The sequence below is a fragment of the Ciconia boyciana genome, chromosome 10 (assembly GCF_034638445.1).
Source record: "Ciconia boyciana chromosome 10, ASM3463844v1, whole genome shotgun sequence".
NCBI classification, from domain to species: Eukaryota; Metazoa; Chordata; class Aves; order Ciconiiformes; family Ciconiidae; genus Ciconia; species Ciconia boyciana.
In genome coordinates this window covers 6,458,653-6,476,223 of record NC_132943.1, presented here as the reverse complement: position 1 = coordinate 6,476,223, position 17,571 = coordinate 6,458,653, and the positions used below count along the sequence as shown (strand labels likewise).

The 17,571-nt window shown below is 35.6% G+C and overlaps 1 protein-coding gene across 1 annotated transcript in view; it reads right to left on the bottom strand.

Annotated features, from left to right (window-relative positions):
* LRP1B (LDL receptor related protein 1B) overlaps nucleotides 1–17,571 on the bottom strand; it is a 309,784-nt gene that overhangs the window by 95,704 nt on the left and 196,509 nt on the right. Inside the window, exons 52-53 of the mRNA XM_072874983.1 lie at nucleotides 15,665–15,846; nucleotides 12,066–12,265 (exon numbers count right to left, since the gene is read on the bottom strand). Coding sequence (XP_072731084.1) covers nucleotides 12,066–12,265; nucleotides 15,665–15,846 — 382 coding nt within the window. The remainder of the gene's footprint in view (nucleotides 1–12,065; nucleotides 12,266–15,664; nucleotides 15,847–17,571) is intronic.

The window sequence follows — 17,571 nt, the reverse complement described above, 5'->3', positions numbered from 1 at the left end:
CAGATTTTCACTCAGTGAAACCCTGAAGCTATCCATAAAGCTATTTATTTTATTTTTACTTGAGTTCTGGAAAAATATCTGTTCATATAAATTATGACCCTTGCTGCTACTTTTGACATGAAATTAAAGATGTCAAAGATACCACTCCAGACTTTCTAAATAAAATAAATGTGCTTTTTTCTTTCTCTTTTTTCTCTTATTCTGATCACGGTTAAGATTAAAATCAGAATAAATGGGCACATAAAAGCCTTAATGCACATGAAGAGGATTTACATGGGAAAAATATTTTGATTTGGTTGTTTTTATTATTCCCCACCAATGAAAAATATGTCTAGCAGTCATCCTCTTTTTGGCCATCCAGGAATTACAAGTAAACACCATACCCTGAGTACAGATGTATGAGTAAATGCTTACTTTTGTTTCTCTGTGTATTTGGGGGTTGCCATACAATTTATCCCAGCTTCAATGGGTTATGCATACATCAGAATCTAGATGAAACTTTATATTCATTAACTAAAAAAGATTCAAGAGAGTAACATGTACTGTCTGGATTCTCTCATCACACCTTCTTAATAGGGAAGCTAAGCTTAATGTGTGGTGTAAAATGTTAAATACTACAGTTAGAGAGCTGCGTTTCAGAAAATGGCTGATGACTCAAGTACATTTTTCTTTGATTTTTTTTTAAAGTCAGTTCTGTAAGCACCAGGTTTAGAAGCTTAGATCTTCTAATTATCTTAAAAACAAAACCACAATACACAATACAATGTAACAAATATTATATTCTCTTTTTTATGTTCTTTAAAAGAACTATGACAGAGTATATCTGTTTCTAAAAATTGGATTTTGCATTATTGACACATATTGGTCAAAAGTTGAAAATGTCAGTGATTTAATACTCACAGATTAGGGTTGTGGTTTGTCCTGCCACTATTTCTGACCTCTCGATAAAGAGAGCAGTTTATTCTCCAGAATGACCTTTGAGTAACTTTATAATTTTAATGGGCTTCTGTGTTACAGTCAACTTATCATTAAGCAATATTCAACACAAACTTGATCAAAATTCTTTCAGGAGCTTCCATCATTTATGGCTGTAAAAGCTATAGGTATTCTGTTTTGACTATGAAACTTAGAGAAAGTTATTTAAAAAAAAAAATTAATCAAGGAAGCAATGAATGGAGTGTGTTAAATAAAATAGTACAAATAAATGTAAATAAAATTACACATAAAGTAAAGCACACAGAAAATAAGTATAGTATCAATGGATGCAAGTATTTCTTAGAAAAATTCTTCTAAGCTGACCACAAAACTCAATGTATTTTCTTCCAGTTGGTACATCTGTAAAGACTGAGGGAAGTTTCTGAAAACAGGCATTCAATGGCAGCTAATTCTGATTTACTTTACTGTTTGAGGAATAGTTCTGTCATAGCTGAATGTTATTTTTCTTTAACTTTTAGTATACTATAAACAATGGAACATCAGAACTGTTGACATGTAATAGGTTATAAAATCTACAGTTCACATCAACTGTGAATGACCCCCCAAAATGAACACAAAACTGTGAGGGCATTTTTACATCTTATTTTATCATGGAACAGGAAAATAGTCTCTCGTGCTCTTTATTCTTTGCCTTTGAGGACACCAGTGTTTCAAGCTTTCCAGAATTTCAGGTGGTGACAACTACTGATTTATCATAAATGTATGTATAGTAGAAGAAACACCCATTTTCTTTCTTCAGCCTTCCCTTTAACTTCAAGAGAACCTTAGCTGCATTACTGATGTGCCTCTTCATAAATGACATACATTAGTTGCAATACTAATTGTTAACCTCACAGCATACATTATGGTGTGAATCACAGTTTTAAACAGGAAAGCAAGACTAATTGCTCTCCTTTCTTTGGCAAGCACTGTGCAAATGGACTACTCTCTGCAAATTCAAAGTAAAGCCAGGTTAGTCATAACTGATAAGTACCTCTGCTTCCCCTGCATCACCTATTTAAAAACATTTAATCAAGATGTCTATGTGACAACCCATTAGTAAGAAAGTTCAACACAAAAATTATGTTATACCAATGTATGGGTCAGATCTCGAACAGCAAATTCATGGAGCATTTAAATAGTCATATATTTTAACGCAGAGCCGTGAGAATTGCACTTAGTATTAATTACTTTCCAGAATTACATATGTATTCAATAGGTTCTTTTTTTCTTTTAAGGTTTCCCATAACAATGTCACCCTATGGCCTCTATGAAAGCTCCCAAAATTGGGTTAAAGTAAGCTGAAGCCTGATTCATATCTCAAAACACTCAGCAAAAATAGCTAATAAAACACCCCACCTGCAGACCAATAATCCATTGGATACAGCTCTAGCAGTCCGTATTTTACTAAAACAGCACTTACTACACATGCTTTTTCCCCCTCATTGTTAGAGCATCAAATCCTTAAATAATCCCTTGTAACACGTGCATATTATTTTTATCTCAGATGAAGAAATCTCAACAACTATAACCCAAGTGCAGTGCAATCAGAAAAGGGATAACTGCCCAACCTCCGTAGGACTCAGACTCCATCTTCATGGACGGGCACCCTGGACAGCTGCTATGGCGTAAGGGAAGAGGCAAGAAGTGCGTTTAGCCCCTTTCATAAATCCTTGCCTGGACAGTATTACTCAGCTGACTGCTTCCACTGAGTCCCAAATACTTATTTAGCTGACTCAAGTTTCTTACAGCTTACGATACAGTACATCTGTCCTGGTTTTGGCTGGGACAGAGTTCATTTTCTTCCTAGTCGTTGGTACAGTGCTGTGTTTGGGATTTAGGATGAGAGTAATGCTGATAACACACTGATGGTTTAGCTGTGGCTGAGCAGTGCTGACACTGGTCAAGGACTTGTCAGCTTCCCAGGCTCTGCCGGGCGCACAAGGAGCTGGGAGGGGGCACGGCCAGGACAGCTGACCCACACTGCCCAAAGGGCTATTCCATACCATACGGCATCATGCCCAGTATAGAAACTGGGGGAGGTGGCCAGGAGGCAGCCATCACTGCTCGGGGATGGGCTGGGCATCGGTCAGTGGGTGGTGAGAGGTTGCATCACTTTTTGTTTTGTTTTTTTTCCTCTCTCTCGTCTTTGTTCCCCCCTCTTGTTATTTTCCTTTTCATTATAAATTATTATTATTTTATTGTATTTCAATTATTAAACTGTTCTTATCTCAGCCCGAGTTTCCTTACTTGTGCTTTTCAGACTGTCTCCCCCATCCCACTGGGAGGGGCAGGGAGAGCGAGTGGCTGCATGGTGCTTAGCTGCTGACTGGGGCTTAACCATGACAACATCTCAGAACATATATGCCATTTTTCATATACCAAATAATTTCAGAGGAAAAACTGCACCTGAAATTTGCTTTTGTCATTCCCTTTCCTACCACAGCTGCCTCCTACCAGAAATGGGCGAGTCCCTTGCAATCCCTCCTTTTCTAACAGGCTTTCTACTACCACCTCTAGTTCTCTAATGGGGTTTCATTTTATACATAAATCATGGATTCTCTTACACTAAATGCTAATCCCAAACAGTGCTTGACCAAACAAAAACAAGATGAGAAATGTGATAAGAAAGAGAAAGCAGAAAAGAGAAGGAATGCACAGGCCTACCAGAAAGCTGCAGAAAACAGGAGAAAGAAATACAGCTGCGTAGTAAAAGTGAAAAAAGGGGAGGCTTGCAACAGATCAGAAGCAGTGGAAAATAAAAATTATTAGATACTTGAACACAAATAATAATGACAATAGATAACATACTAAAGGGAGATAAAGTGCTGCATGAACTTAAGGGAAGAAGAGCCACATAACTCCGTAAGAGGGAACACGATTATGTAGACATATGAGAAGCGTGCACAGATTTAAAATGTATGCCTCTCTCTCTCTCCTGCATTTTGTACTAATTTTGATCCAAGAATATAAATTCATATGCTGTAAGTCATATCTGTGATAAAAATGTCTACTTTTCTCTTGTGTGAACTCTGTTTCCCTTATATTTTCTGAGTACCTCTACTGAAGCATAAAAAATGTTAATTTGATTTCAGGGGTGAAAATAATGCCATCTAGGATTTCTTAACTACAAAATGTGCTTGCTGAAGAAGCCATACAGAAGAAGTGAAGCCCAGACTCACTCAGCTCTTATTAAACACAAATATTTCAATATTTCCATATTTCCACTCTAAAATGAACAACAACAATAAAAAAAGGTCTCATTGTCAGCTAGTAAAATCCATGTGCCAAGAAAAAGTGTCCTTAAAAAGGAAAAATGCTGACTTCTTCTAACCAATAAACACTACAAAAATATCTGTATTCTGTAATGTCCACCAAGGTTAGATTTTCTTTGGCGTTCGGCTCCTGTTCAAGCTGAAGCTGGCTGATCACTTCACTCCCAAGCTAGAAAGAGATCTATCCCTTTCCTTTCCAAAAGGGACTGCAACCTTGCCATGCCCTTGTGCAAGTCTACAAGAAGAGAAGGGGTGAAAGATTCCTGTCATGCTCCTCCCAGAAATGCACCTGGATAGAGTTCCAGTGCTGGTAAGTAACTGCTAAATTAATTGTTGTTAAGCAACATCTTAAATGACATTCTTCCCCCCCCCGTGGCATTAGAGCAGCTTCTGGCACCCAAAGACAGAAAATTTACATTGGTGATAAAACCTTAAAAAACAGGCTACATTATTTTGCATTCCACTCTTTGAAACCCTTGATTTCCTGAACTGCAATAAAATTAAAATAAAAAGCCTACTGACATTTTGACCCAAATGGAACCAGTGATAAACTCTTAGGAAGAATCAAGAATCCTCCAAAGGCAAACTGAGTCAAGGAAAAACGACACTTAATAAGAAAATAGCCATTATACCTACAAAAACAAATAAACTTGGAAATTGCTGATCCTCTCTTGTGCTGAAATGACTGCCTCATACATCCTCTTTTTCATTTGAACTGCCTTGTAAACATTTTTGTCTCATTTTACATTCAACCTGTAACCCCTTCGAGACACAATCAACACTTTTTTTATTTCTGTATAGTACTTACTCCCGGTACTTGCTCCTTTTGATAAAGAATTTGAAGTGCTTAGACAATGAAATTAATAATGAATAATGACAATAAGATTACGTCTATTAAGCTTGTGAAAAAGTATGTAATTTTGACAGATGTAACTAAATTTAAGTATGTTACATTAGAACACTATTGTTTTTTAAAGATGAGATTTTATAATCACTATTACTTTTCTTAAACTGACACTTTGTTTAAAAAACCAACCTGTCAAACTCAATGAACATAAAAAACCATTATTCATAGACTATATACATTAACTCCAGTAACTGAAGCCATGTTTCGCAGAAAAAAAAAAAAATGAATACACTTTTAGGATGATATTACTGATATTTTTAATAACAACATGGGCATGCATGCATATTTCTTTCTGCAAATGTAATATATACATCACACATCCATACTGGGTAAGTATGGAAGATACAAGTGCTAGCATTAAGTGGTAGGATATTTTGCCAGTCAAAAAACGTAATTGAAATATTCCAAACTGAGAATATCTCAGTATAATAAACTCACACAAAAATTGTTACACATCCCAAAACATCACAAAAGAAGCAGGAAATTTGGACGCAAAATTAAATCTAAACATCTTCAGGAACAAATGTATCTGTGGTATTAAAGCTGACAATTACATATGACTTAAAATGATATCATGAGACGAGATGAATAAATTTTAAAAAATCTGCCTATAAAATCATTTGATCAAATCTAGGACAAAAATATTTTATTGTCCCACTTTAAAATGTTTTATTGCTTTTTTAATTTCACTGCGAGTAGTTGTTTATATGTCAGCTACCCCGTAGTAGTACAGAGCAGCATCCTGTCACAGCAGTGGTTAAGTTATTCATAGAATCACAGAATAGAATCATAGAAGCATTTAGGTTCGAAAAGACCCTTAAGATCATCAAGTCCAACCGTAAACCTAGCACTGCCAAGTCCACTACTAAACCATGTCCCTCAGCACCACATCTACACGTCTTTTAAATACCTCCAGGGATGGGGACTCAACCACTGCTCTGGGCAGCCTTGCTTGACAATCGGACAATTGTTCCAATGTTTGACAACCCTTTCCATTAAGAAATTGTTCCTAATATCCAGTCTAAACCTCCCCTGGTGCAACTTGAGGCCATTTCCTCTTGTCCTATCACTTGTTATGTGGGAGAAGAGACCGACCCCCACCTCTCTACAACCTCCTTTCAGGTAGTTGTAGAGAGCGATAAGGTCTCCCCTCAGCCTCTGCTTCTCCAGGCTAAACAACCCCAGGTCCCTCAGCCGCTCCTCACAAGACTTGTGCTCCAGACCCTTCACCAGCTTCGTTGCCCTTCTCTGGACACGCTCCAGCCCCTCAATGTCTCTCTCGTAGTGAGGGGCCCAACACTGAACACAGTATTCGAGGTGCGGCCTCACCAGTGGCGAGTACAGGGGGACCATCACTTCCCTACTCCTGCTGGCCACACTATTTCTGATACAAGCCAGGATGCTGTTGGCCTTCTTGGCCACCTGGGCACACTGCTGGCTCATATTCAGCCGGCTGTCAACCAATACCCCAAGTCCTTTTCCGCAGTGGAGCCTTCCAGCCAAATATATATATACACACATATACTTGTATATATTCTCAAATATATACAGGTCACTAATCGAGTTGAATTACTCATGGTGTGCTAATGAGTTTCAGAGATTCTTTAATTAATTTTCAAACTTGTAGAGACTATTTACGTGCCCGCCAGCCCCTACACCTTAGACCTGTGTTTTGCTGCTGGTTTCAATATTCATCACCACTCTGCCCCCCAACCTATTCCTTCCTTCATGTTTGCCTTTCCGTGTTGCTGCCCAGATTATCTCCTGCCATCATCCAGCTATGAGTACATAAACTGCTAAGCCCCTTTGGTTTATCTCATTTATCTTCTACTGCAACTATAGGAGCTCCGCAACACTCCGCAACTTTCTTCATCAAAAACAGGAGGCTGCCTCTTGCCTCCCATTTTTGTTTGCTTTGATATGAACAGGGGGAGAGACCATGACACAAGAAAAACTGTATTTTATGTTCTCTGTTCTGGTGGTTTTCTGACAGGAACAACTGCATGGAAAGTAATGCCCATCCCTTAAAATTTGTGATGGAGCATGTCCAGCTCATATAGAAACTTCATAGACTTTACCAGTGAATGTCTGCCAAGTTTTTAATGATCATGTAGAAAAGTTATTTTCAGAAGTTTATAATCTAATCCAATTTGGGCATATTATCACAGGAACAGTGGAAGATACAGAAACCAACCTGTTGGCAATCTTCATAAACTGGGCTCCATAAACCGGAGACTGTGGAACCTTAGAGTAAAGTAACTGTGTGAATTGCCTTTAATATAGGTGAATCTGTCTATTTTTCCTGAATATTAACCTTTTAAAAGAGATAGACTACAATAAAATAAAATAATCAGGTTTAGGAAGACACATGAATTGGAGAATTTTATCTCACAATTACGAAAACTAAATCTAGAATGCAATAGTGGAGGTGAAGCAATTATCAGTTTGTGCTATCAGATGTGGCTATAATGAGTAATTCTATACACTCCTTGAAAGTTGGGAAAAAATTGTTGCAATATCAGAACTACTGTTTATTTCTCATCTGCTGTGAGAAACTCTCTTTTAGACTTCTCTAGTTTTTGAGCTGTGAAAACTGCACTGTAAATCTGGAAGGAATTGGTTTCTGTAATCTCTTGGATTACCTTTATATTAGGACAATTTCAAAAATAACTGGATTTCCTCTTTTATAAAACTCTTGTGGCAGAATTCAGAATTAGACACAAATACTCACTTTCTACCTACAAAGCCCTTACAATTAGCAGTTTTTGAAACAGTTACAGGTGCTAAAAATGAAAAAAAGGTTATAATCTCCAAAAACCCCCTTATACTTGATACTTTAAAACTTGCATATAAGTATACCAATTCTGACATTTGTAAACACTCAGGCAGAAGACAATTCTGAAGAAAAGTTTTTTTCAAATTGAGATACTATAGGAAAGTTTCTCTCTTAACTATATTACAGCTAAAGAAGTCATTTACAAATACTAAATTCATTTAAGGTTCAACACTTTTTCATTGCTTAATTCTCATGCCTCTGTAAGATGAAGCAACGCAGTGCTCAACTTTTGTCTTTACAGTATAAAACATTAAAGAGCTCGACACAGTTAAGGACTAATCTCAGCTCAGAGAAGCTTATATACTTCCTAAACTGGACTATCAGATTCCACTTTTATAGTTTCATTATACTGAAATTCTCATCTTCAAAGAGTGAAATGGGAAAATGGTAGGCACCTCTGGGTTTTAAGAGCTCTAAAGGATAGGAAAACCTGCATGAGGCAATTGGATACCTAGGGAACTGCGAAGCTTGCATCTCCTCTGGGCAGTGGGAACCAAAAGCAGCTGTTAAGTCTGACAAATTCTTAAATGTTTTTTTTTAAAGCTCACAGAAGTAAACCAGCTTAGTGCTTAGCCAGATTACTGCTTCAATGCTTGCTTAATCATTTACTGTGCATAACATTTGTGAATGCTGCAGTGCTAAATTGGCTAAGCTCTAAAGACAGTTTACATAATCAAGCATTAAACTTCAAATAGATAAGCAAGGTCATTGCTGCCCCTAGCGCCAAGAAGAGCTCCCAAGTACTGTAAGATTTCTGGCCTAGTTAGCATGTTTTCAAAGTTCTTACTAGGACTCTCTTGATAATTGTAAAAGCCCATTTCTCTATTGAATGCAAGGGAACTTTACAAGAGAAAAGCAGCAGATGTTCTCTTTTCCTGAAAAATCTTTAAGATTCGTAAGAAAGAAAGAAAAAAAATACTTGTTGCAAAAAGTGTTAGCACTAAGATCTAAATACATGTGAACTCCCATTGCATGGAATAAACACTCCTTGGTTTAACATGCAGCGTGTCAATAATTAGCCTAAGATTGTTCTGTTTGTCCTCAAGAAGTATCTAGTGGAGAGCACAGAACATCGCAGTCTATCTCATACCATAATATCTCTTTATGATATAAGATCCACCCATTCTGACAAGATTCTTATTTGCTGGGTCTTGTGAAATCTCTGTGGAATTTTCTGATACATTTTGTAACAGGTAATTTAAGATCCAAAAAACATATTCTCAGAAAAAACTCACAGCAAGCTAGCCTTATCCTCAAAGGTCACAGAAACAGGTGAAAAAATAATAAGTTTACAATAACTAGCACTTCAGATTGCATCACTCACATGATTCCCATTTAGACTTTTCTCTCTGCTCCCTGAGTATGTATTTGATGGTCATCTTATCTGTGCCTTTATCCTTCTCCTTTTGAAAACACAAAAGGATAGAATAAACTCAACCATCCCTTAGTTAACGTTGACAATACAAAGTGTCTCAAAATGACAAAAGAAAATGGACCATGAAATCCATGTGAACAATATGTCAAGAAACACAGTTATCACAAGATATGAAACTGATCTTTCTCATTTAAGTGCTTATCAACATGGATTAGAGTTTCTCATATCAGAAAGCTAGAAGGGATCACAGTTTCACCTCCTCTAAACCGCAACCACTGAACTTCCCCAAGGTTCCCTTATACAGACAATTAATTTGCAATGGTTAAATTTTATCTTCCAGAAATATTTCTAGTCTTGTGCTGAAACATGAAGACATGCAAAATTTATTTGGTAGTTTGTTCCAGGAGAAGGGGAGAGGCAGGGAAAAGATTCTGATTAAAGACAAATTGCTCACTATGTAGGAGATTTGCAAAATTCTCAAAGCACCCTTTGGAGCACCTACAGGCATATTTGATCTGTTTCAGACACCAAGAATTCTATCACTTCTTTGTTAAAACTGCAGAAACTTTTCTACAACTTGATTTTGGTTGGATAACCATATTTTGAGTGAAGCTCCTGACAACAGAAACTGACAAACAGCATTAGCTAAGTAGAAAATCTTCCTCCCACATAATTTAAATACTTAAGGATCTTCCTCCCAAAGCAAAAGTATCTTATTGCTTCAACGTTTTATGTATCATCTGTACTTTCAAAAGTAGTATGATACCAGGTTTACACAAAGTCACTGTCACTTACGGAGCTTAACTCAGATATTTAACTGGTACGAAATTTTTATAAATTTTCATTGACAAATGGAAATGGTAAAACTATTGGGCACAAAAGCCTACAGAATGTCCAGTAATGCTTGACTTCTAACACTTTCACTGTGATACCTAGAGAGTCAGACATGCTCCTTAAGCAGTCATGAATGCATTCAGCTGTCTAAAACTAGCAGTGGTGGTGCTCTGTTGAACAAGAAAGAGAATTTGTTTTATGAAACACTGCTCTTCACTGGTACCAGCTGTGGCTTCCTTCTTCTCTAGGTTCACACATCCTCAGGAGAAGACATTAACTCCATGAATATAAAAGCCATTGAAGCCAATTTTACCCACTCGGGCAAGAGAAATCCACAGGCTGGAGACGGAGGCAATGGACACCAAAGACAGCATGACTGGAATTTTGCAGATATCTTCTAAAATTTAGTGATAGGAGAACATTTTCTGAGAAAGAAAAATTCTGAAACTTTCAGGTTGAAAGAGAAAATTGAAAAAGGTTTGACCACTGCAGTCAGGTTAGGGTTGAGACAGACACATTGGCTATTATTTACTTCTTTCCTTTGAAAGATCCAGAAAGAAGAGTGAGAGGATAATTGTATGAGAACAAAATAGCAGGATAGCAGCACAGGGAATAACATCAAGAGGAGTACGGAGCTTTGCTTCATCTGTCAGAAAAACAGACTGTCAGCAGGAATCCAGCTGGCACTCGGGGGTATGTCTGGGCAACTACTGCTTAGGTGAGCAGGTTACGACTGTCCTGTGTTCGTTACAAAAAACATGGAAGTTAATGCTGAGATTAATGGGAATGTTTACAGCTCTCATAGCTATTGCTGTAGTCTCTCCTACCATCTCAAATAACTGTGATTGAATTGTTCATTATCTATTTATAACTTACTATTCATGAATACAAGGGCTAGAAAACTTGTTTGTTTTATTTCACAGAGAAACTTCAATCTGAAAATAAAGTTATTCCATGAACTCTGGTTTGGAGAAAACCTGGAGGCACCCAGTATGAGATAAAAGCCTAAAAAAAGCCCAAATGCATGAAGTTTTAGCAGGATAGCAGCAGTTCTGAGGTTTGGGTAAAGCTTGTGGAAGGGAGCTCAAGTAACAGTTTCATCTCAAGAAAAAAAAACCCAGCACACTGATACTGAGTATTTCATATATTTGAATTAAAGTGAAAGATCTTTAATTATACTATTCGGAATATGAGAACTATTCATCATAGTGTAAAACTTTTTTTTAAAAAAACACTTTATAGATAAAAGATACTAGCTTTTTAATAATCTGTCAGGTGAGAAGCAGAACACAGGGATAAAGATTACTTCATTACATAAGTATTTAAAAAGATATTATTTTACCCATCTACCAGGAAAGCCCCAAATTACATTTGCAATACTGGTCTCCTTATTGACTCATGCTGAACAGACTAATGGGCATTTCCAGGCTTTCTCAGGCTGGAGAAAAGGCTGCTTTTAGCCACATTCTGACACATGGCACTCCGCACATATCCCTTCCACTTTTAACTGCCAAGTTACACCGGCTTTGTAACTTGGTCAAGAATACGTGTTGCAAATATGCACTAGAGTACAGAATTGACAGGGCAGCCTCTGATTGCTGAGGCTGTTCCTAGAGTTTCTGTTTTCATTTGACATTTTTTCCATGGACATGTTTAAAAATTATTCATAACAGAGAAGGAATATGAAAAGCAACTTTTAAAATATTGATTAAAAGGAAAAAATATATCAATAAAGTTTGCAAAAATGTTTTAAGTACAGTTTTTACATTATTATAGATAACATGCAAAGCATCTTCAATTTAAAAATTATCAGAAAAATAAAAAAAAAACCCTCTAAAAAAACCCCAAAACCTGTTGACCAACCTTTATGTCTATGAGATCCATCCATGTCAGAAAACTCAATATGATTTTCATCAGCCCAATACAGTCTATGGTTGACATAATCTATTGTAAGAGCCATAGGTCTAGAGATCTGTGTTTCTATGACGACTGTTTGACTGGAGCCATCCATACCGACACGGCCAATGTGAGGATACTCACAGCAATCAATCCAGTACAAGTATCTATAAAACAAAATACAACAGCTGCTTCGTTTAGAAATGAAAAAAAAAAAAAACCCACAAAAAACAAAACTAATTTATTTAGTTGATCTCAAGAATAAATCAGTAATTATTCTATAACATTTCCATTTTCCAGATAGATTTTTGGATTTTTCTAGACATGTCTGTAAATGAGTGTGCTAAATGTAAAGGGTTTGAATAGCAGAGTCCTCATGTTAGATGTGATTTCATCAAATTCATTATGGACTAGTAAAAAATGCATTTAAATTGCTTAGTCTTGATAACTTAGAATTTGAAGTACTGCCCAGATTGGACTTCATGAATGTCATACCCTGCAAAAATGACATCACTGCTAAACTTATGACAAATATTGTATTACAGTTACTTTTAACACATATTACAAAACTTTGTTTTGTTGTTAATATTACTATGATGCAAACTATATTACTTCAAGAAGTACTAGTTCCAAAACATCAGAACAGTTTCTCACGTAAATGGCTTAAAAATGGGTAAAGCACTGAGAAAGACTGTTGGAAAGCTGAGTAGCAATTTTCTCTTTAATATGCTATTTAGCCACAATACAGAGCATGTTTTTTTTTAAAAAAAGAAAAAGTCCTATTATTTGGTATATGGATGCATGTTGGTACTCCTGTATGCCATTACTTAGAACCTCAGGACAGATCTTTTCAGCTGGGAAGCTGATATGCTTCTACTCTACAGGTTTTGGACAGGCTCTCAAAAACCCAGATGCAGCTCATATTCTTAATAGCCACCTGGAATACTAATTGCGTGCAGGAGAAAATGGTGGCCCTAAGAACAGCTACAGGTATCCTACAAAACACAGGTGCAATACATTGGCGCTGAGCCTGCTCCACATGAGCAGTAGAGAAAGGGAGCTTTCTCCACTGACTCCAACAGAAAACTTTTTATTTGGAAACAGATCATTACTATTGTATGGCATCAGCAATATAGTTGATCTAGCGTTTCTCATTTGTGAGAAAAAAACTAAGATACAATTAATACTGTTTCAAACAATAACTCTGAATTTGAAATGTAAACACAATTTTTATTTCCAGCAGCTTTCCATGTTAAAACAAATGAACAAACAAATATATTTATTTAAAAACAAAACAAAAAAAAAGAGCTTGGCCTTGGAAGGCTAAGTCTGTACAGATACTGTGCACCGAGCAGGAGCACAATAAGTTTATTATGCCTGTGTATATCTAAACCTTCCTGGAAGACTGGGACTCTGTACAAACTTTGTAGAGCTGATTTTTGCATACACAGGGAACATATCTTGGATGTCCAGGCAACCAGAGAGAGATACCATGTATTGGTATCTTGAATACATTTAACAAATGTCTACATCCTCCCTGCCAAATTTTACAGGGAAGAAAGGGTACAGTTACAAGAAAATTCAATGCTAGTTCTAAGAACTGGTAGAAAATGGCTTTTCTCTTAAAAATAGTAAAGTAGGTAGGTTATATTTCTTAGCTAGAAATACACTGCTTTTCTTTGTTTAGGTAGAGTCCAGATCAACTCAACAATTTTCTCCTGTCGCTGACACTTGAGATGATTATTTGAGCCTTGGGATTTAGAGATGGAAAAGAATCATTAATTTGCCATGATACTATAAGAGTGTTATAAGACACTACAATAGCTTTATTCATCCAATTTACACAGATGTATCCCAATGTTCCACAAAACAGAAAGCGTTACATATGGAATTCAGATCTGAAAAGACATAGGGGCAAACTTTTCATCGTCTATATTTTATTTATTCAGGGAAGAGATAATAATTTAAGTATTACTGTTCAGAAGTATTATTTTTCTGAAAGATTACATGCAGCGTAAATATTTATTTAAGAGAATACATTTGGTTAGAAATTCACCAGTTTTTAATGACTTTCAATTAGATATACACTGAAGTTTTAGTGGATAGTTTTAATATAGATGATGGTTTACTGGTGAATTGAGAGGCCTCTGTTTACGAGATATTAACTGCATATTGAGCCATATAGATCCAGTGACCAATGGCTGTGGCATTACACATATTGTCACATAAACAGGAAATACCTCAAGGTTTTTATGCATTTTCTGTTTCAAGAATATAAAATCTTTCTTCATCTGAATTAGATGCTGGCATGAAATGGTTAGATGGTTTATCTGAGTCTCTGTAATGCTGACTTGGTTTTGATCAAATAGAAATGGCTAGAAAGTTTCTGTTTGAAAAAAAAAAAACAACCCAAAAAAACAAAAAGAAAAAAGTAAAAAGGGCTTGTGTCTCTTGGGGTTGGACAAGATGACCTTCAGTGGCCCATTCCAACCTCAACCATTCTGTGATTCTGTGAAAATAAAATATTAAATAAATTTGTTAATGGAAAGATGATTTCTTTTCTTTCTTTCTTTCCTTTTAAAATTCATAGCATTAGGTTAATTTTCTCAAGGACATCAGTTTTATGGGAAAAATTATAATCTTTTAAAATTATAACTGTGAAAAAAAATGTCCATGGTTCCTATAGCTCTCGCACCAGTCAAGAAATCGAAAATGGTGGTGGTGCTCAAAACTGTACTCAGAATACCAGCACAGATTTATATTAATAAATAAATTGTAAGTAATGCAATAATTAATAAAATTAGAAATTAAAGGTACCAGTTAACAAACTATTTAAACTAACTAGGCAGTTCTCACTTCTTATTGTTGTTGCAATAAATTTTTCAAGCGTATTGATCATTTCAAATTTCTGAAAACTAAAGTTAGAAACTAAGTCTTCTAAAATAAACACCTTGTATCCTACTAATTAATCAGTCCAGTTATTTGACTTTAGTGAAAATAAAAAAAAATAATTTTATAGAGTAAAAAAGGCATCTTCAAATTATGCAGGCTTAAACATTTTCACTCTTCGATTAACATGCAAAAACTAGCAGAAAAAAGTCTTCAAATATGTGGTAGTTGAATGGCCTAAATTATTTTGGAAACTAGTAAATACAGAAGAGAGTGTTAACGAGATAGTTCACTTCAGTGAATAAATGAAACAAAATGTAAGAATTGTCTTCCATGTAATATGAACTTTTTGTTATTTAGTAACACACTTCTTAAAAAATATGGGGATATTTTTTGAAATATCTGCTTTACTCCTATCAAAACAAAACATTTACAGAGTAGTAAATATAACAAAATATGTTTTAGTACCTGCATTCATCTTTCTATTATACCAATTTTATATGTAATGATGATATAGTAAGCATTGGTAATGCGTTTTAGACTACTGATATCCAGTGTAGCTGAAAGTTAGGTAGTAAAAAAACTAATTAGTATTTCCTACCTTCTGTTTTTATAAAAAATATTTAAATCTAAAATTAGGATTCAATATGAATTACTGCAAAATGGCTGCTCCATACCCAGCTTGAGGATCTAAGGACAGATCTCTAGGAAACTTCACTCTTTTGCTCACAAGGACGGTAGGGTATAAGCCATTGAGTTTAGACACCTCAATAATTCTCTTTTCAGTGTCAGACCAATAGAGATTCTTCCCAATCCAATCGACAGCCAGTGCATTGGGAACAGCTGTATTGTGGACTACCTAGAAAAACAAAAATTACAGAGATTATTCATCTAAATACCAGGAACAGGAACAACAATTCAAGAGTTAATACTACCCGAATATTGAGAAGTTGGATATATGATACAGTAACACACAACATGCAAAAAAGATTATTATTCCCTGTTAAACAATGACACTTCTGAAGTAATGACACTTCTTAAGTAACTAAGACAACATGACACTTTCGTTACAGTAAATATCAAATTTCCAACTTCCCTGCATTATGCACTACATTTTAAGAATTTTGTATCTTTCATTTTTCATCTTTTCAATTTTCCTTTTGTCTTAGTTTTTTTTTTTTTTTAAAGACTTTTTCCCCTTTACTGTTCTGTTTATTTTTCACAGAACAGAATGGAGATGAGGCTTCTGTCCCCATAGTGTGCCCTCAAACATGTCTGCTTATTAGCTCACCAGTTCTCTCGCCAGTCTACATCAGCATATATTTCCTTTTAATATTACAGTGGTGCCTTACGTCATCATGACAGATAGACCATAAGGGGACTTAACTCAGGCAAACAGGAAAAGATTACCTAGTTGGAAAGTAAATACTGTGCTTTTATTTCCAACAATCATATGAAAGAAAGAGGCAGAAGAAAGAGGAACTTTCTAAGAATTACTTAAATTTCAAAAGGACTACATTATTAAGGAATAAACTAAGAGGCAGAAGCAATTTAGTGACCTACTGGAAAGCCTACGCTGTACTGACAGGGATGTGTTATTCTCAAGATTTTTGATGACTTGAATAATTCTGAGACTTGAACAAATGTCTCTAGATATACATGATTACAAATCTCATCATGATTGTATGACTCAGTCTTGCTTGGCTGGGAGTACTTCATGTTAAGTGTTGAGTGACATTTGAATATTCCCAATCATTAGAGTCCAACTTCTTCTAGGCTTAAAAATTCTCTTTCTGATAAGGTCTATTCTGACCTATTCTATTCCTGATTAGGTCCTGATTAGGTCTGTGCAACTAGACCTTAAGGAAAAAAAAAATAAAAAATCAGAGAGCAACACTTAAGTACTAATAATGGGTTTATTACTGTAGTGTACATTCTAATTTATCGTCATCTTCACCACTAAAAGAATGTGCAACAGAGTATAAACTTTACACATAAACCTGATTATGTATAACTGAATGTGTTATTTTAAATTTTATTTACCATTTGAAGATACTGAAAAGCCTTGAAGATTAGAAGGGACACTGTGAGATACTTTAAACCAATTTTATAGTTATGAATATGTAACAGCACCCTTTCAGGTTATTACGTTATTTATCACCTTATAAAATCTTTTTAAAATTAAATCCAGGCATGCACCAATTTTTTAATATGAATAAAATTATTTTCTAATACCTTAGCACTACCAGCTTCACTGTTTTATAAATGTGTAGTTGCAGCAAATGCTGCACTGTAACATGGGACATTTCATATAGAAATGGATAGCTCTGCATACTTCGATCGTGGTTTATCTAGAAGCATCAACCAAAGTAATTAGTCCCTCTTTTCTGATGTCTTTTCCTTTGGAGGGTCACTTTAAGCTTATTCCAGTCACTGAGATCACCAGTGTGATATTTAACGTACACAATCCAGCTTACTACAGCATTGTCCAATAACAGATTTCATTTGAATCTACAATACTATACATAAAACACTGTGTTAATATTGGAACACATTTATGAGAAAAAGTTGTTGCTTCAATTGT